At 41.5% G+C, this 26,739-nt stretch overlaps 1 protein-coding gene across 5 annotated transcripts in view; it reads left to right on the top strand.

Moving 5' to 3' along the window:
- USP26 (ubiquitin specific peptidase 26) overlaps positions 1–26,372 on the top strand; it is an 84,265-nt gene extending 57,893 nt beyond the window's left edge. For all 5 annotated transcript variants that reach the window (XM_070067373.1, XM_070067372.1, XM_070067371.1 and 2 more), the window contains one exon: positions 21,244–26,372. In XM_070067373.1, coding sequence (XP_069923474.1) covers positions 21,319–24,042 — 2,724 coding nt within the window. In that variant the 5' untranslated portion in view covers positions 21,244–21,318 and the 3' untranslated portion in view covers positions 24,043–26,372. The remainder of the gene's footprint in view (positions 1–21,243) is intronic.
- Positions 26,373–26,739: the final 367 nt, after the last annotated feature.

Here is a 26,739-nt window from a genome sequence, read left to right as displayed (position 1 = left end):
TGTTAGAAAAATATGGGTATTAGAAGTAAGAGATAAGAGTGTACTTGATGCACTTAAATTTCTTCTTTGTTCAGTCATTTATTTTACTGGGCTATTTCACAAATAGTAAATGGAAAATATTAAGCTCTAATTTTGTATTTATCTAAAAATATGAGTACATAATCTGGTTTTTCGATGCTGTTCTTGATTTCCTAACAAATTAAGCTGACTTGCCTATATTGCTTCGTTTAGACATTATGAATCACCTTGTAGCTGTAGCTAGAAGGGAAAGTACCTCAGAGGAATCAACATCACCCTCTTGGACCCCACCTTTGTTTTTAATTCCCATCATACAATGAAAAACCTTGAACACTGAAAAACAGATACTTGGTGGTGTGTTAGGACATGTCCAGTATCCTTTTTAAAAAAAAATTATTTATTTGAAAGTTAGAGATGTTCCATCTGCTGGTTTACTCCCCAGATGGCTGCAACAACCAGGGCTGGACCAGGGCAAAGCCAGGAGCTTCATCCTGGTCTCCCATGTGGCTGTCAGGGGCCCAAACACTTGGGTCATCTTCCACTGCTTTTCCCAGGCCATTCTCTGGGAGCCAGCTCGAAAGTGGAGCAGCTGGCACTCGAACAGATGCCCATATAAGATGCCAGTGTCTCAGGTTGCTGGCCCTCATTTTATTCATACTGAAGAAATCCAACTGTATAACTCATTCCCCTGGTCCATTCAATCTGTGTGCTTGTCTCTGTGCATGGTTTACAAGCCCTCAGCAAGGAGGAAAGTAAGCAGTATAAGCCATCTATAGATTGAACAAAAAATTGCATCCTATGCTATTTGTTTCCATATGTCCAGAAAATAAAAATGAAAAAATTTCATTGTGTATCTTGGAAAAATGTTGCACAGGTGATTGATGAGTGGAGAACCTGAGTTCAGGTCTTACACATAACATAATGTGTGCCTTGACAGTATATGCACAGACATTGAAAGAATTTAAGGGATTTTGGCCGGCGCCACGGCTCACTAGGCTAATCCTCCGCCTGCAGCGCCGGCACACTGGGTTCTAGTCCCGGTCAGGGCGCCGGATTTTTCCCCGTTGCCCCTCTTCCAGGCCAGCTCTCTGCTATGGCCAGGGAGTACAGTGGAGGATGGCCCAAGTCCTTGGGCCCTGCACCCCATGGGAGACCAGGATAAGTACCTGGCTCCTGCCATTGGATTAGCGCGGTGCACCGGCTGCAGTGCGCCGGCCGCGGCGGCCATTGGAGGGTGAACCAACGGCAAAGGAAGACCTTTCTCTCTGACTCTCTCTCTCTCTCACTGTCCACTCTGCCTGTCAAAAAATTTAAAAAAAAAAAAGAAAGAATATAAGGGATTTAGCTTTGTGCCCTTGAGCAAGTCATTTTTCCATAGGAGTATTTTCCTCATTTAGAAATAAGGTGCTTGGACAGTTGGATGGCACAACTTTCATGATTCTGTATGGGAAACATTCCTGCTTCAGTATTGGGAAGTAGTTAAAATGTGTCACCTCTCAGCAAAATGAAAAAGTACAATGGAAATTAGTGACAACAACTGCAGTAGAAAATGGCCAGTACAATTCATTGTCTCTTTCAGGGAGAAAATTGCAAGTTCCCAGGGAAATTCTCATGAATTCTGACCCTTGTCATAAGGCACGGAGTAAATCAATGTATTATTGATCTACCTGCTCTTATGAATCTATTTTTCTTTCCTTCTATCTCTATACCCATATGGTGAGTGACATGTCCAGCAAAAGCCTGTTACCCAGGCAGCTCCTCAGAGAAGTAAGCATATGTGGTTCACTGAATTCCAGTTGTGTTTGACTTATCAAGCAGAAGCAAGTGGACACTACAGGGAAGGAAGCAACTGTTCCACTTAGTGTTGGCTTTAAATTAGCACTCGCTCTAGGACACGTAAGTTCTGTCATATGTGCTGTCATGTGTCCAAACACATGAGAAAGTAAAATATATAAAGGAATACTTAGGAAAATAGGGATATAAAAAAAGCCAAATCCAAATGCCTTTCAGTGACTTCAAAGTGAAAACCTAGAGAACTTCTTTTTGTAATTATTCTCTGCCTACTAAATCAAACCTAATCCTATCATTTCACCCTATGAACTAATTACTAGATTTGACATGTATCAAATGGGCATGTTGAACACTGGCTCCTGAAAATACCGTTAGAATAACCAGTTGCTAAGACAGGGTTAGTTGAGCTTATTGCTTACCACCATAAGGGAGAGCTCTGCCTTGACAGTTTGATAGCATTTAAGGAGGGGAAGGGCAAGGCTAGGATGTTAAGCCTTTGAAGTATGGTTTAGTGGAAGAGGAGAACTTGATAAAGATTTGGTAGAGATTATGATATGGTGATTTAGAATTGGTGGGCCTGACAAAATGGGGATTTGGAGGCAAGAAGTTCAAAAAGTCTTGAGTACAAAGTTAATACTTTCTGTCTTAGTCTGTTTGCTCTGCTGCAAGAAAATCTCGTAAACTGGGTTGCTGATAAACAACAGTTTATTTCTCACAGTTAGAGTGGCTCAGAAGTCCATGGTCAAGGCACTGGCATACTTAGTGTCTGATAAGGGCTCGCTTCTTGGTTCATAGAATGAGGTCTCCTCACTGTGCTGCAAAGAGCTCCCTGGTTCTCTGTGTCCTCTTTGATAAGGGCACTAATCCCAATCATGAGAGGGTACCCTCATGACATAATCACCTCCCAAAGGGCACATATCTTAATACCACTACCTTGCGAGTTAGCATTTCAGCATGAGTTGGGGGAGGGAGATAATCATGTAGTCCATTGCACTTCCTTTTCAGCAGCTGCTGTAATGAACAGTAAAGCTGCTTACAACCTTGCAGCTTCCTGTGCAAGTCTTCTGGAGTAGGAGAGTCAGATTGGTGACTATAGCGGAATAGCAGTAGACTTACATTTATGAAGACAGTGAACGGATGCATTCTCAGAACCTTTGTACTAAAAGAAGACATGTGCCTTGCTGCTCTGCAGGTACTTATGCATTTAAAAATGGTTTTATTTGGGGTGGGTGCTGTGGCTTTGCAGGTTAAGCTCATATGGGCGCTGGTTTGAGTCCCGGCTGTTCCATTTCTGATCCAGCTTCGTGCTAACGCATCTGGGAAGGCAGCAGACGATGGCTTAAGTCCCTGGGTCCCTACCACCCAGGTGAGGGACCTGTAAGAAGCTCTGGGCTTTGGCACAGCCAGCCCCAGTTGTCGTGGTCATTTAGAGAGTGAGCCAGCAGATGGAAGATTTTTCCCTGTCTCTCCTCTCTATCTCTCTCACTTTCAAATAACTAAATAAATCTTTTTAAAAAATGGTTTTATTGGAGAAACAAAAACCTCCTGTCTGCTGGTTCACTCCAAAGATGAACATAGTAGGTGGAGACTGAAGCCAAGAGTGGGGAACCCAATCTAGGGTCCCCCACATGGGTGACAGGAATCCAATTACTTGAGCCACCACTGCTACCTCCCAGGTTCTGCATTAGCAAGGAGTTGGAGCCAGGAACCAAAGCCAGGTAATCTGATGTGGAACATGGACATTGTAATTGCTAGGCTAAATGTCTGTTCCCTGTTGACATATTTTAAAATTCACAGAGGTAAGAAGTAAGAATTGAGGAGACAGATACAAGGTTGTGAGAATGGTAGGCTCACTCATGGAGAGAATATTTGAGCTAGACCTTAATCATTGGGCATAAATCTGTAGTTTGGGTAGAAGCCTACTATTTCATGTTAAAGGCTACTGTTGCCTGGCTTGTCATAGTTTCTTTCCTTTAGAGGTTCGTTCAGGGAAAATAAATTTTTGCTATGGTCTCAAGGAGGGAAAATGGAAGCAGAGTCATTAGTTGAGGCACTAACCTTATTTATTTTATAGTTTGTTATAGTTTATTGAAGGGTAAAAATAATTTAAAATGATTTTTTTCCTGCAGGATATAAATAGCATTTAGGTCAATTATGTTTCCATAATGTCAAAGTAGAAACTGTAGTTCAAACTGAATGTATTAATTTTTTCGTAAATTTTCCTCTTAATTTAGTTCTTTAAAATAGATTACGAAACATCATCCCTAAAGTCTAATATATTGAATGAAAAGTCTCTCCTTAGATATTTTATAATATGTGTGAAATAATTTCTAAGCGGGTTATTTATTTTTTTAATTTTTATTGATAGAGGACAAATTTCATAAATTTCATAGGTAAAGTTCCGAGAATACAATTATAGTTTCATCTCCCCTTCTTCCTTTCGTTCCTCTTTTTCTTTTTAATTTTCTGTGATTACACACTTTCAATTCATAATCACAGGCACAGAGCCTTATTTTCAAAGGCTTCTGGGGCCCATGCAGCAAGCTAGCATGATTCCTTAGCTACGACTTGTGCAAATGAAACTTGGGACGTGGAGCGGAGTTTCTTAGCTCTATGCCCGCTTTTCTTTGAGGATGGCCTCTTTTCGCATCATACAAACACTAAAATGTCAGCAGGGAAAGAAGGGCAAGGTGCTTTGTTGGACTGTTAGGCACTCTGTTTAAGTGTGCAAATCCACAGCAACTGCTCATTTTCTTCTCTGAGCTTTATAGGCTCCATTCTCCTCCAAGATAGCTGAGAGCAGAGCCCTGTTTTTTGTCAAATGGTGGTTTAGAGAACCCAGGAGGCAGGAGCTGCAAAGCTCCAAATAACTGTGGAAACATTGGCTTTGTTGGATTTTTGGAGAGGTCTGTCTCTTGTCTGTCCTTCTGTCTCCTTGACACACATACACTTTCCAGGGCAGCGAAGAGAATTAAGATCTTCTGTACAGAGTGAGCGGCAACTAAAGTAAGGAAATAAAATCACTTTTTATTATTTATTTATTTGAAAGGCCTGCACTGTGGCATCGCGGGTAAAGCTGCAGTGCTGGCATCCCATATGGGCACGGGTTCGAGTCCCGGCTGCTCCATTTCCAATCCAGCTCTCTGCTATGGCCTGGGAAAGCAGTAGAAGATGACCCAAGTCCTTGGGCCACTGTACCTGAGTGAGAGACCCAGAAAAAGCTCCTGGCTCCTGGCTTTAGATTGTGGCCAACTGGGGAGGGAACCAGCAGATGGAAGACCTGTCTCTCTCTGCCTCTCCTTCTCTCTGTGTGTAACTCTTTCTTTCAAATAAATAAATAAATCTAAAAAAACAGTGGAGCAGTTGGGTCTCAAACCAGTGCCCATATGGGATGCTGGCACTACAGGTGGCAGCTTTACCTGCTATGCCACAGCGCCAGCCCCAGCCCCAGAAAATCACTGTTTATAGGGGTTAAACGTATGATTTTCATTTTGGGATTCCAGTATTATGGGTATTTCAGGATAAGTTTTAGAGAATGAACAAGTTAAGGCAACTTTGAATTTATCCTCTTCAAAGAACTGACGATCCATTAGACAGATTGATATTTTGAAGGCATTATGAGAGATTTTTATATCAGCACTTGGCATTTAATGTATTTTCAAGTTCCATTTCCCCCCAAAAAAGTGGTCATAGAAAATTCCTTCACAACTCTTACTAGGCTTGCGCTGGATTTATCCTTTACTAAATGGAAGATGTGGAAGAATGGCTCTTTTACCTTGGAAAGGAAAATGCTATAGCTCCCCCTTGTGTTGTGTGAGGTTAAAAGCACCATTGATTAATTCACAGCAGTGGGACCCAATCTGTTAGTACCCTAAGGTATATCTTCACGGCTTTTATTTGTTTGCTATAAAGGCGTGTGTCACATTCCTTTTGTTGAAAAATGAACTCATCCACTAGTCAGTAATTGGAACAAGACATTGCCCTTTCCAGAATTTTACCAGTGCTCATGGAAATCCCCTTGATGCGACAGTCATTGCTGGAACAATCAATAACAAGAAGTAACTTCTGTCATCATTGTCTGCTTGTGATTTGTTTTCCTTATCTGACTTCCCAACATACTTCTTTCAAGGAGGAATGTGAGGGTCATAGATGGATTGTTGGGCAAAAATAGTATAATTTATCCTGGAATTTTCTTCAAAGATCAAGTACCCTAGTTTGTTTTGTTTTATTTTTACATAAATCTACAGTCAAAATCAATAGTTCACCATCTGATTACTTGCAGTACTTCTTTTAATGCTGTTTTTCTTTTGTGGAGCAATAACTTTGGTTTGTGGCCCTGGATTTGGAACTTTGAACATGAGATGCACCCTAGCCCTGCATATGTGCTGTGGCAGAGCTCTTTAGTCAGGGGTCAAGACTGCGAACAAGGGTGCCAGTGAAGAGTTAGAGATTGGTTTATCAGTGACTAAGGAGAAAAGAGCACAGGGAAGCAGAATCAAGACCTGAAGTTCTGCTAAACAAAGAATGTAATGGGATATCAAATATGAATGAGGCTGAGGGTTATTCTGGACAGAGAGTCATAATTAGGTAATATTGCACGTACAGTGGAAGAAGAAAGAGGGGTTTGTATCTGAGAGCTTCAGTAACTGAACATCTTCCAGCAGCTCTGTTACCATTGGCCTCTAATAGACTTTGTAAACTTTATATACTCTTACCTTTCTTTTCTCATAAAGAAATGTTATGACTTAAAATATTTTTGTTCGAGAGGAAGAGAGAAAAGCCCACAAGGGAGCAAGCCCCTATATATACTGGTTCATTCCTCAAAACTACTGAAATAGCCAGCAATGGGCAGGGCCAAAGCCAGGAGCTCAATTCAGGTCTTCCGCATGGGTGTCAAGGACTTGACCACGTGAACCACAAATGCTGCCTCTCGTGAGATGCAGTAGCAGGAACCTGGAGTTAAGGAGCCATAGCTGGGCATTAAATCTACGCAGTCTGACTCAAGATGCTGGTGTCTTAACTGCTGGGCCAAATGCCACCCCTGCAAAGAGATGTGAGAGATCATGAATTCCTATGTAAGGTAATTCTAAAGATTTTCCCAATTCAGTGTCTTCTCAAAATCCTCATCTTTCTGGTACCTCCTTGAACTTGATTATTTTCCTAGTTGCTCCTAGAACCTGCATCAGTCTCTTCTTGAACACTTAAGTATTTACTGTCTGAATCAGATTATTGACACCAAACCAACTCTGTCCAGCAATATTTAAATTATATCCTTGGATTCCTGATGGCACTCCAGAACTCAGAGGGAATTAAAACAAAGAGCATCTTTTTTTCCCCTTCCTAATTCAGGTCCAGACTGCGTTCTTTTTAAGATTCATGTTACTTTACTGTCAAAGTTGGTCTCAGGCCTTCCTTCCCACTTCTTGAGTGCAGTGTTTAGCTATTCTCCTGCTTAGAGAATATTGACCCACAGCAGCAAAAGGCACTGCAACTGTGTGCCATAAGGACAGTTAATATTGGAACACCTGGGTTAAGCTTCCTCTTAGGATGCCTATAACCCATATTGGAATGACAGTTCAAGTCCCAGCTACTCTGCTTCCAATCCAGTGCCCTGCTAATGTGCCTGGGAAGCAGCAGTGATGGTTTAAGTACCTGAGTTCCTGCCACCTCCCCACCATAAAGAGGTCTTTATGGAGCTCCTGGCTCCTGGCTCTAGCCTCGCTGTTAAAAGCCATTTGGGGGCCTGTGCTGCGGCTCAATAGCTTAATCCTCTGCCTGCGGCGCTGGCACACTGGGTTCTAGTCCCGGTCGGGGTGCCAGATTCTGTCCCAGTTGCTCCTCTTCCAGTCCAGTTCTCTGCTGTGGCCAGGGAGTGCAGTGGAGGATGGCCCAAGTCCTTGGGTCCTGCACCCGCATGGGAGACCAGGAGAAGCATCTGGCTCCTGGCTTCAGATCAGCGCGGTGCACTGGCCGCAGTGGCCACTGGGGGGTGAACCAACGGAAAAAAGGAAGACCTTTCTCTCTCTCTGTCTCTGTCCCTCTCTCTCTCGCACTGTCCACTCTGCCTGTCAAAAAAAAAAAAAAGCAACTTGGGGAGTAAACCAACAGATAGGAGAGCTAATGTTCTCTCCCTCCCTCCTTCCCTCTCTCTCTCCCCCTCCCTCCCTCCCCCCTTCCCTCTCTCTCTCCCCCTCCCTCCCTCCCTCTCCCTCTCCCTGTCTCTCTCCTTTCCTCCCTCCTTCTCTCCCCCTCCCTCCTTCCCTCACACACAAATACAATTTGGGGCTGGTGCTGTGGCACAATGGATTAAACCGCCATCTGCAGTGCCAAAATCCCAAATGGATGCCACCAGTTCAAGTCCCGACTGTTCCACTTCTGATCTAGCTCCTTGTTAACGTACCTGGGAAAGCAATGGAGAATGGCCCAAGTGCTTGGCCCCTGTACCCACATGAGAGACTAAGAGGAAGCTCCTGGCTTCAGCCTGGCTCAGCCCTGGCTGTTGTGGCCATTTGGGCAGTGAACTAGCAGATGGAAGCTATCTCTCCTCCTTTCCCCCTCTCCCTTTTTCTCTCTGTAATCCTGACTTAAATAAATCTTTAAAAATTTTTTAAAAGACAGTTCTTGTATTGCCAACAGGATGGAAATGCTATTTGGTTGAAAGTAGCAGTTTGTTTTGTTGATAAATAATGAGCTTCTTCAACTGCTACCCTAAAGCTGAAATCATCTATGGTTTTGGTTCTGCTGTGATCCTGCTTTACCTTGGGGCAGAATTGTTTTCCCTCTTTCTCTGGTTTACCTGCTAATCCACAACTGTGGATGTTCTCCCCAAAATGTGTATAAGATTGGAGTGTCTCATATGGAAAAGTCAATGAAAGAAAGGAAATGAGAGGGAAAAACCCCCAAAAATACAAATTGATTCTCAGGCTGGATTTCAGGTAGAAAAGAAAAAAAAAGGTTGACTAAATTAGTCTCTGTAGATAAGGAAAATGGATCAAAACATTTCTGTTTAACATTGTGCGTTTTGAGTTCCTGTGTCCTGTATTATAATAGGCTATAAAGGCAGCTGTCCTGAGGGAGGCAATATTGAATTTGGAAACTCCTCCACTGGGACCAACACCCAGTACTCTTCTCTGATAAAGTGGGCTCCCCAGCTACTCTTTTATAACTTCCTCCTTGTTTCCTTATCTACAGCTTACCCAGTGAAACTTTTTCTTATCCGAGATACATTTCTTTGGGATGGTTTTCTTCATGAGCTTGTGCCATCATTTGGTATGTAAAATCTTGGAGCATTTCCTTTCTGAACACAGGAAGTGGAACTTGATTTCAGTATTGCCTTCCCTCTCCCTTTTGGCCTGTCATAGGAGCAACTTCATTCAGTACCACGAACTATTAAGTCTTAGACAAACACCAGTTTCTTTGCTCCTCCAATTCCAGTATAACCATGTCAAATTTCCCATGACTTGTACTCTTACTACGTGAGTTTAGCTTAAATAGTTAAGTTGTTCAAGAAATATCTAGCCAGGGAATGAGATGCAGTCAGAAATATTTAGCAAGTAAGTCCCTAATCTTAGTCTCTCTACCACATTGGATTTACAGGCGAGAGTAGAGGAAATACCACAGTGCTCCCTATTAGTGAATTTTCTTCTCATAATCTGTAACAATTTTCTTCACATGTATAACAGTTCGTGACAGCGTGATTGATTACTGCCAGTATCACAAAGCAAGACAAAGTCTCATAGGTCTTTTTAAGATTATGAAAGATGCTGATTGTTAAAAAGATGTAGAGGTTTGCAATTATATCTATGATAGAGCAAAACTTTAGTAGAGGGGTTGCTTCATTAAAATGCCTATGCACTTTAAATTTGATAGATATTGATCTTCACCTGTTTAGTCTCCTGTCTCTTTTAACTTGGTCTTCTTGTCATCGCCTGTTGTTTCAATAACATTTCTAGCCCATTAATTTTACTGCTTCCTTCCCTACAAGCCAGTATTTTAAAACTTTGCAAAGTGTTTTCTCCAGGAAAGTTAAAATCCATTGATTCTAAACCTTAAAGGGCTCCTGCTTGTCCACATTTATGATTTCTCTAAGCAAAGAAAAATTTCACTCTAAATACATGGAAAACAAACTCAGTTGCTTTCTAATATTAACTTTGTGGTTGGGTCATATGGAGCAGCAGTACAAGGTAGTGCAGGTAAAGTGACAGCCTTACAAAAAATGAAAACTTTGTGAAAAGACAAACCAGAATAGCAACCATCTAAATGAAGGGATACTTGGATAGGTTCTTTCTTTCTTTTTAAGATTTACTTATTTATTTGAAAAGGAGGAAGAGCGCTTCCACCCACTGATTCAGTCCCCAAATGGCCACACTAGCTGGAGCTGGGCCTATCTGAAGCCAGGAGTTTCTTCTGGGCCTCCCACAAGGGTGCAGGGGCCCAAGCACTTGGGCCATTCTCTGCTGCTTTCCCAGGCCATTAGCAGGGAGCTGGATCAAAAGTGGAGCATCTGGGACTTGAACCAGCACCCATATGGGATGCCAGCACTACGGGCAGTGGCTTTACCCATTGCACCACAGTGCCAGCCCCTTAGACAGATTCCTAAAAGGAGGGATGGAAATTGCACAAAGCCAGAGGAAATGCTGGGAATTCCAGACAGAGAGAGAATGCTATAAGAATCCGAGATGGCAGAAAACATGTGAGCCCTGAGGTAACATTAACCAAATTGTACTTACCTTAATGAATGTATTTTTCTGTGTTTTGCTAGTATTTGTATTTGACATCTTATCTGAAATCGGAATTTTTTTTTACTTCATCTTTAGGTTTGGTCCATAGTTAATATCCCTAGTTGACTGAGTATCCACAAGTATTTTGTTAAAAAATAAATAAAAAAGAATGCAGTAGTTAACAGACAGACATTGTAGCGTAGCAGATTAAGCTGCTGCCTGCAATGCCGACATCCCATATGGGTGCCAGTTCAAGTCCTGGCTGCTCCACTGCTGATCCAGCTCCCTGCTAGTGCATCTGGGAAAGCAGCGGAGGATGCCCAAGTTCTTGGGCCCTTGCACCCACATGGGACACCGGATGAAGCTCCTGGCTTGGGCCTGGCCTAGCCATAGATGTTGCAGCCATTTGGGGAGTGAACCAGTGAATGGAAGCTCTCTCTTTCTCTCTAAGTGCCTCCCTCTCTCTCTCAAAAAAAATGGTAGAAAGGGTTGCAAAACACTGTGAAGGGTTGCAATAAGAGAAAAAAATGATTCACAGAAAGCCCCTTTTATCATAATTTCATTTTAACAAGTACATTTTTTTGATGAAAGAACACTTTCTTAATGAAATAATATTTTTTGAAAAATTATTTATGCATTCCTTTTTTCTGATCAACTATGTGTTATTAACAGCACTTGCATAGTGATTTTAAAAGAATGAAAAAACTCTACCAAATCTTGTCTCTCAGAAAGTGTTTAAAACTTGAATAGTTCATGGGAGCAGTTTGCTAGTCTGGAGAATTCTTCCCGTTTGGGTCAGGGCCTGCTATGGAGAGATTTATGTGCAGTGTATGTCAAGAAGCAGAATAATGGCATTTCTCTGCTATACAAAGACTTGGACATTTGCTAGGTGCAGAAATGCACCTTTTAACCAGAGAAAGGAAAGGGTGAGTCTCTCCTAATCCAATCATTTTGAAAAACCTCACACATTGAAGCTAGGACCAAACGTAATGACAGGATTGAATTGCTGATGCTCTAGAGGCTATGTATCTTTGGATGTGTTGACCTTTAACCCCAAATTGGGAGGGTGAAAAAGGGAGAAGGAATGGTTTACTCTCCCCTTCTATACACCTGCACCTCTCTAATTCACCCCCCATCTGATCACACCTGCTTCTAACCTCCAACTCCTTAACTGTCCCCCTCCCCATATGCTCATGCCTGTTTCTAAAGCAGTTTACATACCACTAACTTCCAACTCTGCAACTCCACATCTATTAATTGCTTCTTACTTGGGAGCCAGGGTGAGAATAACAGAAGATCATAAAGGAAGGTGAGAAGAGAATAGGAGAAGAAAGTCTACAAGCAGTTGACAGCTGCTTGGAAGCAGGGGGCAAAATTACTGTTACTGAAATAAGAGCTAGAATCCTGGTTCCCTGATGCTTCTACTTCACCCTCGTATATTTCATGAGGCCTTTCTATATGTTTTTGTCCTCTGTCCTCATTTCACTCTTTCTGGATACGTATGTGTGGTCACTCCTTTCTTCATACCTTTAGCTCCTATTTTCCTCTTTCTTAGTTACTTTATGGATGACAAGATACTGAGTTAAATTCAAAACATTTCCTATTATACACCTGCACCATGGCAACTGGACAGTTGAATGTAGCTGGAGAAAAACAAAATATGTTGTAAATTCATGAACATAGCCTAAATCATTCCTTACTGCTGCTTACCAAGGTTACTAGTTCATTTGTTGTTCTATGAAATTTTGATGCCTTTTTTCTCCCAATTCTCACTGTTCCGTGGATACACTGGCCTGCTTGCTGTTTCTAACTTACCAAGCATATTTCCACCTTAGAATCTTTTGATTTGTTCTTTCTCCATTCTGGAGTACCCTGCACATAGCCATTTGCTCCCTCACTTAAGACCTTGCTATGTAATGTCACCACTATTAGTCAGGCCTTCCTAGGCACCCTGTAGAAGGCAGCAGACACATCCCCGTCACAACCGGCACATTCTGTTCCCTTGACTTTTTTTTGAGCCGTTATCATGATCTGGTATTCTATATAGTTTATGTCCCCCTGTTGCTGTGGATTCGTTTCTGGGAGGAGGAGCGTGGTCGGGGAAGAGGTGCAGAGGTGCGGAGTCACCACACAGACCCCGTGAGTCGGGTGAAAGCAGGCCTGAGGCAAGCAGCCTACAGACTCGTTTATTTCAGTTGCTACAACAGCTTATATCCAATCCGGTCAAGGGGCGGTCTATGCCCCAACCAATCACACCCTCCTCGGCCCTTGGTTAATAAAGCCAGGTAACCCAGTGTGTGATCTTATGTATGAGATATACCATGGGTGTTTTCTGTTCTCGGTTAGCTCTTTAAGTGTTGTGAACATCTGGTCAATTGGCTTATTGGTCGGGTTAAAGACTGCAAAAGGGATCGTCTTTGCTACCTGTACTGAGTATTTGCTCTCCGAAAATATATTTACTGGCCCATCCTGGCTAAGGAGTAGAACCTTGACTATTGCCCTTACTTCTCCCAACTGTACTGATCCCCCGTGGGGTGCTACATGGATTTTATCTTTTTCTGTTGAGGATTTGATCACTATTTCAAACATGACTTGTTGGCATCCGTAAACGCACACGGTCTTGGTTATAGGTCTGTTTAGGTTTTCTGTGTCTTCATGGCTTATTTAGGTAGGTTGTATGTTTGCAAGAATCTATTCATTTCTTCTAGGTTTCCCAGTTTTTTGGGCACACAGCTGTTTGTAGTAATTTCTGATGATTCTTTTTATTTCTGTGCTGTTGTTACATTTCCCTTTTCATCTCTAATTTTTTAAATTTGGGTCTTCTCCCAACCGTTTTGGTTAGTTGGGCCAATGGTGTGTCAATTTTGTTTATTAAAAAAAACACAGCTGTTTGTTTTGGATTCTTTGTATTACTTTTTTGGTTTGATTTTGGTCTCTAATTTTGATTATTTATTTTCTCCTGCTAGTTTTGGGTTGGTTTGTTCTTGTTTTTCTAGGTCCTTGAGATGCACTGATAGCTCATTTATTTGCTGCTTTTCCAATTTCTTGATGTAGGCACATATAGCTATAAACTTTCCTCTTAACACTTATTTTGCTGTATCCCATAAGTTTTGATATGTTATATTGTCATCTTCATTTGTTTCCAGAAATTTTTTTATTTCTCTTTTGATTTCTTCTATGACCTACTGTTCTAGGAGCATGTTGTTCCATCTCCATGTGCTTGCATATGTTCTAGAGATTCCTGAGTTGTTGATTACCAACTTCATTCCATTGTGGTCAGAGATGTGTGTTATGATTTCAATTTATTTTTAATTTGCTGAGATTTGCTTTATGGCCTAGCATGTGTTCAATCCTAGAGAAAGTTCCATACACTGGTAAGAAGAATGTGTATTCTATGACTGTAAGGTGGAAAGTACTGTAGATATCAGTTAGGTCCATTTGGTCTATAGTATTGATTAGATTTGTTTCCTTGCTGATTTTCTGTCTGGTTGATCTGTCCATTGCTGAAAGTGGGGCATTGAAATCCCCCATTAGTATTATATTGGAGTCTATGTCTCCCTTTAGATTCTTTTTTTTTTTTTTTTTTTTTTTTGACAGGCAGAGTGGACAGTGAGAGAGAGAGACAGAGAGAAAGGTCTTCCTTTTGCCGTTGGTTCACCCTCCAATGGCCGCCGTGGCCGGCGCGCTGCGGCCGGCGCACCGCGCTGATCCGATGGCAGGAGCCAGGAACCAGGTGCTTTTCCTGGTCTCCCATGGGGTGCAGGGCCCAAGCACCTGGGCCATCCTCCACTGCACTCCCGGGCCACAGCAGAGGGCTGGCCTGGAAGAGGGGCAACCGGGACAGAATCCGGCGCCCCAACCGGGACTAGAACCCGGTGTGCCGGCGCCGCTAGGTGGAGGATTAGCCTAGTGAGCCGCGGCGCCGGCCAACATTTCTTTTAAATAGCCAGGTTCCCTGTAATTAAGTGCATATATGTTTATAATAGTGACAACTTCCTGTTGAATTGATCCCTTGATCATTACATAGTGCCTTTCTTGTCTCTTTTAACAATTTTTGTGTTAAAATCTATTTTGTCTGATATTAGGATGGCTACATCAGCTCTTTTTTGGTTTCTGATAGCATGGAGCATCTTTTCATATCCTTTCACTTTCAGTCTGCGAGTATCATTCTTGTTGAGATGTGTTTCTTACAGGTAGCAAATAGATGGGTTTTGTTTCTTAATCCATTCAACCAGTCTGTGTCTTTAACTGGAAAGTTGAGGCCGTTTACATTCAAGGTAACTATTAATAAGCAATGACTTTGTCCTGCCATTTTCCTATAAGTATTCCAATTTTTTTTTTACTTTGAATTTCCTTTGTGCTTTTACTAGGATATTTTCTGCCTTTACCCTCTTTCATAGTGATGACCATGTTTCTATGTGTAACACATCCTTAGGTATCTTTTTAAGGCTGGACAGATGGTGACAAATTCTTTCAATTTCCATTTGTTATGGAAGATCATTATTTCACCTTTATTCATAAATGAGAGCTTTGCAGGGTATAGTATTCTGGGATCACAGTTTTTCTCTTAGGACTTGGAATATATCTCACCATCTCTCCTAGCCTATAGTGTTTCTGATGAGAAGTCAGCTGTGCGTCTAATTGAAGTCCCTGTGAATCTGGGATTTCTCTCTTGCACATTTTAGAATCTTTTCTTTATATTTTACTGTGGAGAGTTTTACCTCAGTGTGTCATGGTGAAGATCTTCTCTGGTCATGTCTATTAGGAATTCTATGTGTTTCCTGTACTTCAACGTTCCTTGATTTCTCCGAATTAGGGAAGTTTTCTGGTATTATTTCACTGAAAAGGTCACCTTTTTTAAAAAAAAAAATATTTATTTGAAATGCAAGGTTACAGAGAAGCATAGGTGGAGGGAGAGAGAGAGAGGTCTTCCATCTACTGGTTTACTCCCCAGATGGCCACAGAAGCTGGAGCTGTGCCAATCTAAAGCCAGGAGCTTCTTCCAGGTCTCTCACACAGATGCAGGGGCCCAAGGACTTAGGCCATCTTCTACTGCTTTCCTAGGCAATAGCAGAGAGCTCAATGGGAAATGGAGCAGCCAGGACTTGAACCAGTGCACATATGGGATGCCAGCACTGCAGGTGGTAGCTTTACCTGCTATGCCACAGCACTGGCCCCTGAAAAGGCCTTCTAATCCTTTCTTTATTCACATGCCTTCAGGAACTCCTAAGACCTGTATATTAGGTTGTTTGATAGTATCTTATAGATCTCCAACCGTGCTTTTTAGTTTTTTAGTTTATCCTTTTTGTTTTTTGGTCTGACTGTAAAATTTCCAGAGATTTCTCTTCTAGCTCGGATATTCTTTCTTCTGCCTTACTAACTCTGTTGCTAAGAGTTTCCATTGCATTTTAAATCTAATCTATTGAATTCTTCATTTCTAGTATTTCATTTTGATTTCTCTTTAAGATCTTAATTTCATGGGAAAAGTTTTCATTCATATCATATAGTTTTCTTTAGTTCATGAATTTGCTTCTAATTGCTTCTAAATAATCTAATGACTAGTTTTTTGAATTCCATTTCTGGTATTTCCTCAGTCTCTTCATCTTCACCTTCTAATATTGAAATGTTGTAGTGTTCCTTTGGGGGCTCATAATGTTTCCTTATTCTTATCTCTTGAATTTTTGCCTTGTTTTCTGGTATTTGTAGATTTTTTTGTCTGATGGCTTTTATCTTTCATCTGTGCCACTGTGGCTTCTCTCCGGGTGGTGGAGTGCCAGTAGGGCAACTTCACCTTGCTAACAAGTTCTGTATGTAAGTGAAGTAAGGAATTCCCAAATCTGCTGTGTTTGGTCCTCCCAACCAGACTCGGTGTCTGTGGGGAAGGTGGGTTTTTATCTCGTTAGGTCTGTGGTTCACAGGCACACAAAATACCTGCTTGCTGCAGACCTTCTCACTTCTTAATTGCTGGGCAGGTAGGCAAGTTCCACAGGTGGCACTTCCCCTCCATAGGGGCAGTTCTCTCTCCCCACCAGTTGCCAGGCATCTGGCAGAGTGCAGCTGGTGCAGAGGAGGAAAGAATTCTTCTGAATTGTTGTGGCCCTCACTGACTGGGTGGATGGCAACCCCTGTTATTGCTGGGCATGCCCATGGGAGTTGGGGTGGCTGCTACCTGCTTGTGTCCTAAATGGAATATGACCTCCATTTAGGTTCCCAGATGGCTGCATGTTTCTGTTGTAGCAGGGAGTGGAGAGGGAGAGATAGGCACCATCTTTTTTTTTTTTTTCCATCTGTGGTTGATTGGTCGCCTGCTGTCTGGGGGATTTGCATGAAATACTAAAAGCAGTTAATCAAGCTCTCTCTCCCACTGTATCAGCAGTGCCGTGGTCCCATGGATTCCCCTGTCACCTGGTTTTCTAGGGTGGGTATCTTTCTGCCCAGATCCCAACTTTTGTTGTCTTCTGTTGTGTATTGGCTCTTTCAGCAGGGGTCAGATCACTTCTGCTGCGTTGACAGGGTTTCCCACTGTGGTTCTCCCACAGCTTTATCCTAAGAGTGTACTTTATCTCCTTTTATGAATAATAATTTTGCCCCACATAAATCAGATTGTCCTGTCGCTATTCCACCATCTCGGAACCCTTCAGGATTTCTTAACTGTATACTACATAGATCTTTGTCTCTTATCCTACATATTTTCAAGAAGTTGTGAAATAAAATGATCATTCATAGTTACCACTAATATCATGGTTTCTTCTCTACCTGGACTCTCACTTATTCATAGAGATGAAACACATACTGGATTTTTTATAGATTACCACAGTTGTACTTACATGTCAGTGGAGGAGAACTGACAGAAATGTTACTTTCTCATGGTCATTGAGCCTAAAGAGCATTCTAGAGTTTATTCATCTGCCTCCAGGTGTAACTCCATCTAAACTTTCTGAAATGGATAGTTGTCTCTTAAATCCAGTTAGCTGAAACACTTGAAAGAAAACAATTAACTTGTCAGTTTTCTTTTTATTATTCTATTGTAATGGACACTATGGGGTTGGGAAATGTGTGTTCAAATTTTAAAGGTGTGTATTTATTTGAAAGTCAGAGTTCAGAGAAAGAGAAATCTTCCATTCACTGGTTCACTCCCCAGGTGGCCACAAGTGCAAGCATTAGTCCAAGCCAAAGCCAGGAGCTTCATCCAGGGCCATCTTCTGCTGCTTTTCCCAGGCCATTAGTAGGGAATTGGATTGGAAGTGGAACAGTTGGGACATTAACTGACAACCATATGGGATGTTGGTATTGCAGGTGGCGGCTTTCCCTGCTACATCATAGCGCTGGCCCCAGGAAACCTCTTTCTGATCATGATGAGCAAGTAACTCGAGTGTTAAGAACCTAAATTATTTAGGTCCAATGAATGCTCACAACTTTTGTGTCCCTGAGAACACTGGCTGTGATATCCAGCATCGAGCAGACATTCAGTAAATCATAATTTGCTTCGTAGAGCAGATGTTCAACAAATATATCAGTGACCAGGAAGATCAATGTAGAATGAATTAGCATATTAACAATGAAGCAGACATTTCTACAAGATTTCAAAAATCCTATACCCAGCATCTTGGTAGAATATATTATCCTTCAATATCTAACAGAAATATTGTAAGTTTGTGAGTATCTGGCTATGCTCTGAGATCAGCAGCTAGTAGTTGATCAATCAAATTTAATGGATTCAACTGGTAGGTAACATCAAAGGAAAGCATGAAGGCTTTCACAACTTTTGAGTAGAATTGTCTTCCATATGTTTTGAATCTGGTGTGGTGGTAGCAAGAGGAAGAATGCCATTACCCTGAAGGTTATTTTAGGCCACATAGAATAGTAGTCACATTGAACTCTTCAGTACAGTTATGGAGAATCCATGCATATTTTTTTAAATCTTCTAAGAATGACCAAAGTAAGTTTCAAAAGTCTTGAGTGAAGTGGCAGAATCAAAAAGAGGATTTAAGTTTAATGTGTGTAGGAAAGTGGGCAACGGATCAGTCACCCAGCTGTCCTGTACTGAATCTTCACTCTCCTTGCCCAGTGGCCTCCAGGAAATCTGCTTTATTCTAGAATGAAATGTAACTAGGTTGAACTGTGAGGAAGGATTGGTGAATAGACATTGTTTTGTGAACAGGTCCTTAACTGTGTTTTTGAGGGCAGAGAAGAAGTGCCAGGAAGATGTTAGATGATTTCAATTATCCTTGGAAGGATGGGACAGCATTTCTTGATTCACTCATGCAGATGAAGTAGAATTGCAAAAGTTTTTAAATTCAGACTAGAAATGGTCTGAGGTTGTAGATTCATGCAAGTGGTTGAAACAAAAATGAATAAGACAGACGTGTTTTTTGATGGAGTGGAAATAGTTTAAACCCTTACTTAGCATTTCTGGTAGATTGAACTATATATAAACCAAAGAACTTGAATTTGCTGTTGTGCTTTTGTTTTTATGGCCCCATTCACACCATGATAACTATAATCATACTCTTACTTGGTTGCATATGCACTTCTTTATATGGATGGGTGCAACCCCTACTTCACTGAACATAGGTTGATAGATGAAATACTTTATAGAACAAAAGTCTAGTTAATTTATGCTCTAACAGCTTGGATTTTTTGATAATTTGAACACAAACCAAGCGAAAGTTTAGTTTATCCATGACGCCAGAGTTTGCTGAGCAAGTTAATAGCACAGAGAAGATTCAAGAAGGATATTTAACTATTTAGGAGAAGACACAACTCCAGTCAATTACTGGACATATACCTAATGAGAAACATTTGTAGTGCCAACTGTTAACCTAGTCATTGACTCAGATTGGTTCCAGAGTTATTCAGAATTTTATAATTCAGAAATATTAGTGATTTAAGTATTTTCATCTTTCCCCACTGATTTTGAGTTCATGGAACAAATTCAGGTTGAGTGGACCTGTTGAGTGTACTCTGTAGCCAGAACTGTCTGCAAGAGACTCACTTATATCTAAGAGGCATGAAGATGTTTTTCTTAAACTTTTGCCAATGAGAGTAAGGTGCCTGGATACTTCTTGGTGCTAAGTGAAAGGAATAACCAGATTTGGAAGGAAATAGATTGCTTTACTTAGAGTAATCCATGTATGAAATCCAGTAGACATCAAAGAATATGTATTTGTTACTGGGTTGAAAGTTGCATAGTGCTTCTGCTTCCTTTTTTTGGAAAGATTTATTTATTTATTTGAAAGAGTTACACAGAGAGAGAAGGAAAGGGAAAGAGAGAGAGAAAGAGAGAGAAAGTCTTCCATCTGCTGGTTCACTCCCCAGTTGTCTGCATTGTCTGGAGCTGCAAAGATCCAAAGCCAGGAGCCAGGAGTTTCGTCTGGGTTGCCCATGTGGGTGCAGGAGCCCAAGGACTTGCGCCATTTTCTGCTTTCCCAGGCCATAGCAGAGAGCTGGATCAGAAATGGAGCAGCCGGGACTCAAACTGGCACCGATACTGGATGCCAACACTGGAGGCGGTGGATTTACCTGCTACACCACAGTGTCAGCCCCAACTTCTACTTCCTTATTTGCTTCCTATGGTTGCTTTCTGAGGTCATTCTATGGCAGGAAGATTAGTATATTGTGTTTCCACAGTGTATTGAAAATTTTCCTGGTGTGTCATGATTTCAGTTGAAGTAGGGAAATTAATTGAAATGGAATCCAATATTGCAGTGGGAAGGAGACTTAATGTATAGGCATATAGTTTGAGATGTTTTTTAAAAAATAATTTACTTATTTGAAAGGCAAGAGGGAGGGAAGGAGAGAGAGAGTGAGCGAGCGAGAGCGCAAGAGAGAGCATGCAAGCGATTGATCTTCTGTCCACTGGATCACTCACCAAATGGCCACAACAGCCAGATCTGGGACAGGCCAAAACCAGGAGTCACGAAGTCTGTCAAGGTGTCCTGCATGGGTGGCAGGAACTCAAAACTCAAGTACTGGAGCCACTATTTACTGCCTCCCAGCAAGGAGCTTAACAGGAAGCAGAGTAGCTTGGGCTTGATCTACCACTCCAGTATGGGATGTGAGCACCCCAAATGGTGGCTTAACCCACTACACCATGATGCCTGCTCCCAATTTGAGCTTTAGCCATGCATTTCTCTGATAGTTTAAATAACTTAAAAAGTTTTCTTGATTTGTCCCATAGTAGTCTTGCCTTGGGAATCAATACTGCCCGTGTTCAATTGTGGACAACTCTCAAAAGGTATTTTTTTTTTGACAGACAGAGTGGACAGTGAGAGAGAGAGACAGAGAGAAAGGTCTTCCTTTGCCGTTGGTTCACCCTCCAATGGCTGCCGCGGCCCGCGCGCTGCGGCCGGCGCACCGCGCTGATCCGATGGCAGGAGCCAGGAGCCAGGTGCTTTTCCTGGTCTCCCATGGGGTGCAGGGCCCAAGCACCTGGGCCATCCTTCACTGCACTCCCTGGCCACAGCAGAGGGCTGGCCTGGAAGAGGGGCAACCGGGACAGAATCCGGCGCCCCGACCGGGACTAGAACCCGGTGTGCCGGCGCCGCTAGACGGAGGATTAGCCTAGTAAACCGCGGCGCCGGCCTCTAAAGGTATTTTTCATCACGAATGAGCTATATATCCAGAACCTAAACACATGTAATATAAAAGCAACTAGAAACAGGATAATTCAATGTACAAACTAAAGAGTAATTTCTTGCTGTTGTCTCCATAGGTGAAGTTGAAAAACAAATTGAAACTTCAAGATTGTCAATTATTCAGGAATAATACATTCAGTTGTCAAGAAAACATGGATGCCGTGATGGTACATGGTTTTGTCCAAATGTGGGAGAAGAACAGTGGGATGTCAAAGTCAAAAGAAGCATTCATTGAAACAGTGCCAGGAAGGAAGAAAGATAAACTAGTGATCTATTTCAATGCTGAAAAAATGAGAACTTTCCAGCTAACTGATAACATTAAAAGTGTGGTCCTTAGATCCCGTGAAGATGACCAAAATCACCTGCATTTAACTTTCCAGAACAATAACTTCTTGTTCATTGAAAGATTGTCCTCCTCAGATGCCCAAGAATTGAAGTTATACCTGGACAGAGTCCACCAAAAGAAGCTTGAACCATCCATGAGAGCTCATAAAGACAAGCCTATCTCTATCAGCAAAGCAACACAGCAAGAAATCAGTGAAAGTTCAACTTGCAACATTGCTAAGAATTCCAAAAGTGGATCCCGTGAGACAGCAAAAGGGAGTGTGTCACCTGTCCACCAGAAGATACCTAAAAAGTCAGTACTTAATTGCAAAAAACTATTGGAAGATCAGCATGGGAAGAGGAAAAGGATGTTGTCTGATTCAGAGATAAATGAGAACAAAAGTCTCACGAAAGATCCCACAAGAAAGAAGAAATCCGACAGGAACATCTTGAAGTGCATAAGCCACAGTTTGAAGTTAAAAGAGAATAAGAAATTAGTACTCAATTCTTCATTCATGACCGAGTCTTCTGAAAACCCTTGCCTAAAGGGCAGTGAAATTCTCCAAACTCTCACTGAGGAAATGTTTTTGGCATTTATGTTGAAACAAAAGTACAGTGAGTATTTCCCAGAGTGGGATAAATTAGGGATATCCTTTGACTTTCACCCAGAGAAAATATGGCAAGGCCTCCCCAATTTGGGAAACACCTGTTACATGAATGCAGTTTTGCAGACCCTGTTTTCAATTCCATCGTTTGCTGATGATTTACTCAATCAGCGTTTCCCATGGGGTGGAATTCCTGTTGATGGTCTTAGCACGTGCTTGGCACAGCTGCTCATTTTGAAAGGTATTTATAACGTGAAAGTTAAGGAGAAGTTACTTGTGAATGTTAAAAATGCCATTTCAGCAGTTGCAGAGATATTCTCTGGTGATACACAGAATGATGCTCATGAGTTTTTAGGCCATTGTTTACAACAGGTGAAAGAGAATGTAGTAAATTTAAATACAATGTGGATGAATAAAAATGAATCTGAGGAAGAAAATTCATCTCAGGATGAGTTTGCTAGTAGTAGTGCCAGCAAAATGCCTGCTTGTCCTGTCATCACCAATTTTGAGTTGGAGTTGCTGTGCTCCATTATCTGTAAGGGTTGTGGTCAGTTTGTTATAAAGATGGAACCAAGTAATTATCTTTCCATCAACCTTCCTCAAGGAAAGAAAATGTTTCCTGTATCCATTCAGTCTACTTTGAATAATTTCTTTTCAGCAGAAGAGCTTGAATACAAATGTGGGAAGTGTCAGCACAAGAGATCTGTTGCATTTCACAAATTTAATAGGCTACCCAGAGTCCTTATCATTCATCTGAAACGCTATAGCTTTAATGACTATTGGTCGATAAGGAAGGATGACCAAGAAGTCATTATTTCCAAATATTTAAAATTGTCTGCTCATTGCAATCTAAACACCAAACCACCATTTCCCTTGAGCAAGAATACACATCCGAGGGAGTTGCAAATTTTAAAAATTTTTCAAACAGTTAATTCTGGAATAATCAGCTCACCACCTTCAAAGAATTCGGCATCCGATTTGAAGAAGTCTCTGGATCTACCCGTTGCATCATACGATGAGTCTAACAAATTCCAGAGAATCTTTAAAGGGTCGAAAAAAGGAAAGAAGCAAAATGACCTTGGAAAAGACTCTAAATTGAATACGGTAGAGGCAGAATTTGTAAACCCAGGAGATAAGACACTTCGTGAAAAACAACCATTAGCTGGCTCAGTGAGGCATTTAGGAGACACCTCTCTTTCTCTGAATCGCAAAGGTAGAGGTAAACACACCACAAACCCATATACTCGTCTTGAAGCTCTTCTTCAAAAACTGACTGAAAATCGAAAACTACAGGTGTATGGGAAAACCAGTGTGCCTGTGGAATTAGATTCTGATGGTGTCACCAAGACTAAAGATTCTTATGAAAATAAAAAGCACACGATTCAAGAAGGATCCCCAAAAGTGGCTAACCATATCCAGAAGTGTGCTGGGGTGAGAATTTATAAACAAGCTTCTCAACAGGTACCTCCTCAAAGCCTTCCAAAGTCAAAAGCCCAGAAACAAGCAGAGAACCTCACAAGATCTACAGAATTCAGTTTCCAGGCAGTTAGTGCGAATCATGTAAGTGCATTGGGTTCCAATACGAACCCCGGAAACAAAGGCATCTTTGGTGAGAAGAAGATGGACTCTAAAGCCCAGGAGCCAAAAATAAATACCGATAAAGCAAATCATACCTATCGTCTCATTGGTGTTGTCAGCCATCTTGGGTCATCCCCAGATTCAGGTCATTATATCAGTGATGCCTACGACTTTGAAAGGCAAGCCTGGTTCACTTACAATGATCTGCATGTGCAAAGTATCCAAGAGGCCCCGATGCTGAATTCTAGGGCTTGTACCGGATATGTCTTCTTTTACATGCATAATGATATCTTTGAAGAGCTGTTGAAAAGGGAGAAGAACTCCCAGCTTCCCTGCACTGGGGCAAGAAAGACCCCTCAGAAGAAATAACAGGAACAAACCCCTCACTGCACAGATCTGCTTGACTTGCTCACTATATCTCTACCTTGGAAGGAAAAATCTAAACTGTCTCCAGAGAAGAAAAGAGGTGATTTTTCCAAGACCACAGTTCAAGCAGAAATACAGGAAAATCTCTATTGAAGCCCTGACGCAGACACGTCAAGAATGAACATTCTTCTCTCCTGCTAGATCAGGACTGTGATTTCCATCTTTTAATGCAGTCATTTTGGAATTGTGCTTCCCAAACATCAGAAGCATTGAGGAACCCATTGAAAATGAAAAATGAAAATCTTGGGTTCCACTGAAGATCTACTGACTCAGAAACTTGGGGTTGGGAGGTAGCAATCTGACGGAGACCAATGCCTGATAAAGTTTAAGAATCACAAAGTGTGTAGAGTACATTGGTGTATTTTGTTGTTGAATTTCTTATGTTAAAGGTTTTGATTACATTTTATATATTTTTATGTTCATATATGCTTTTCCTTTGTGAGATTATTAATACCAAATCCTCACTCTTTGCTGATAGTACTCAGCAATTTGGTCAATAAAAAGTTGCTGAGGGCCGGCGCCGCGGCTCACTAGGCTAATCCTCCACCTTGCGGCGCCGGCACACGGGGTTCTAGTCCTGGTCGGGGTGCCGGATTCTGTCCCGGTTGCCCCTCTTCCAGGCCAGCTCTCTGCTGTGGACCGGGAGTGCAGTGGAGGATGGCCCAGGTGCTTGGGCCCTGCACCCCATGGGAGACCAGGAAAAGCACCTGGCTCCTGGCTCCTGCCATCGGATCAGCGCGGTGCGCCGGCCGCAGCGCGCCAGCCGTGGCAGCCATTGGAGGGTGAACCAACGGCAAAGGAAGACCTTTCTCTCTGTCTCTCTCTCTCACTGTCCACTCTGCCTGTCAAAAAAAAAATTAAAAAAAAAATTTGCTGGAATCCTGGAAACTGTGTCCAACCAGATTTTAGCAATACATATTAAATGAGGTTGATAACTTTTCAATCCTCTTGGTCATATTTAGGTGATACTGAACATCAAATCAAGTCTCCAGATTGGCTGAACTGTTCTTTTTCCTCAATACCAAATGAGCAATCATCTTGAAGATGGAAAAGTTGATTTGCTTTCAAGAAATCGGTCCACTTTTCCTATATGCTAGCAAGTTGTTGGGCCTTGGTGGTCTGAGCCCACCTTGCCATCTTGGTTTTCCTTAGAAGGGTGCTTGAATTCCTTGTAGGATCTTTGCTTACCAGGACTTTATCTGTGAAACATTGAACAATTCTTTTGAAAAAACATTGCAAGACTAATTCCCAATTTCTTTTATATCTCTGTTTTATAGTGTGATGGCCTCGTTTCTTTAATGAGTAAATAATACATCCTTTAAGTACCTGTAGTATTTGGAAGTCTTACTTGTTAGTAATCTTATAGAACATCAGAAATACCTGTATTGTAAATGTTTTGCTTTTAGTACAATTTGCATGTATACTGGGGTGCTCCTATTCTATAGAAATTGAACAATAATTCTGATGCCAAACATGTACCCATCTCTGTAGCAGTCTTTTATTGCCTTTGAAGCAGTAAATTTGTAGTGCCTTGCCACCTTTTTATGAACAAGTGATTGGTATGAATCAGCTTTATTACAGCATATACAGGGATTGATTTTCAGTCCCACCTTTATGAGCATAAGTGTCCCTCATTTGTATACCTGTATTCAAATGGAAGAGATTTTGATCCTCTCAATCTTAGGTTCCTTTAAAGAGCTGTATTGTTTCCAAGGGGAGAACTATATTCCAAAGTTTGAGGTTTCTTCTCTTGTTCAGAACAGAGTATCAAGAACGAGGTCTGAATGAGACCTGGAGTTAGCATAGATATATAGGGGGGGTGTCCTAGGTCGAACTAATTGCTTCTGTGGAAGAAACTGCACAATAGTGAGAGAATGTACAACTTCTGTATACTTCAGCAGCTGCAGTAGCATTTAGAGTATAGGAGAAATATTTTGTTAAAAGTTCAGGCGTTTAAGCTATTCAGAATAGTTAATTCTGAGCCCCTTACATACCTCAGAACAGCATGCTGTTTTGGTAAGAGTGAAGGAGTTGCTAGTTCTTAAAAGGGTATGAAGACACCAATAGCTAACTTTTTTTTAGTGGTATGGAATTGTACATCCTTGATGTGCTCCTCTGTATGTGGTACCTTCAGATACAGGGCAAACTGAAAGGTGAAGATGATGTCAGGGTATCTAAGGGAGGATCTTTGGTGGAATCCATCATTGTCCTGTGAGAAAATTCTTGGGTGCACAATAAGCAATTGTATGTTACCTACATGTTAATTTGTTTTTTCAAATAAAAGAATAGAAGAATTCTTAAGTGGCTGTTGGCTGTTTATTGTGGGTATAAATTCATTCTCTTATCAGGTTTTCAGTTGAATACATGGAGATAAAAACTTGACACTCTTAATTTTCTGTTGCCTCTGTAACAAATTACTACAAACAATACAGCACAATTCTATTTTGTAGTTTTGGAAATTAGGAGTCCAAAGTGGCTATTAGTGGGCTTAAACAAAGGTGACAGCCCGGCTGCCATCCTGGATTCTTTAAGAATACAATCTATGCGTTTGCTTTTTTCAGCTTTTGGAGGCTTCCCGCTATTTCTTGGCTCATGCCTTCTTTCCTCCATATTCATAGCAGTGTTGAGCAGACACAACAA

This window comes from Oryctolagus cuniculus, chromosome X, assembly GCF_964237555.1.
Source record: "Oryctolagus cuniculus chromosome X, mOryCun1.1, whole genome shotgun sequence".
In the NCBI taxonomy this organism is placed as follows: Eukaryota; Metazoa; Chordata; class Mammalia; order Lagomorpha; family Leporidae; genus Oryctolagus; species Oryctolagus cuniculus.
The sequence above is the reverse complement of the archived record's forward strand: the minus strand, read 5'-3'. Positions and strand labels throughout refer to the sequence as shown.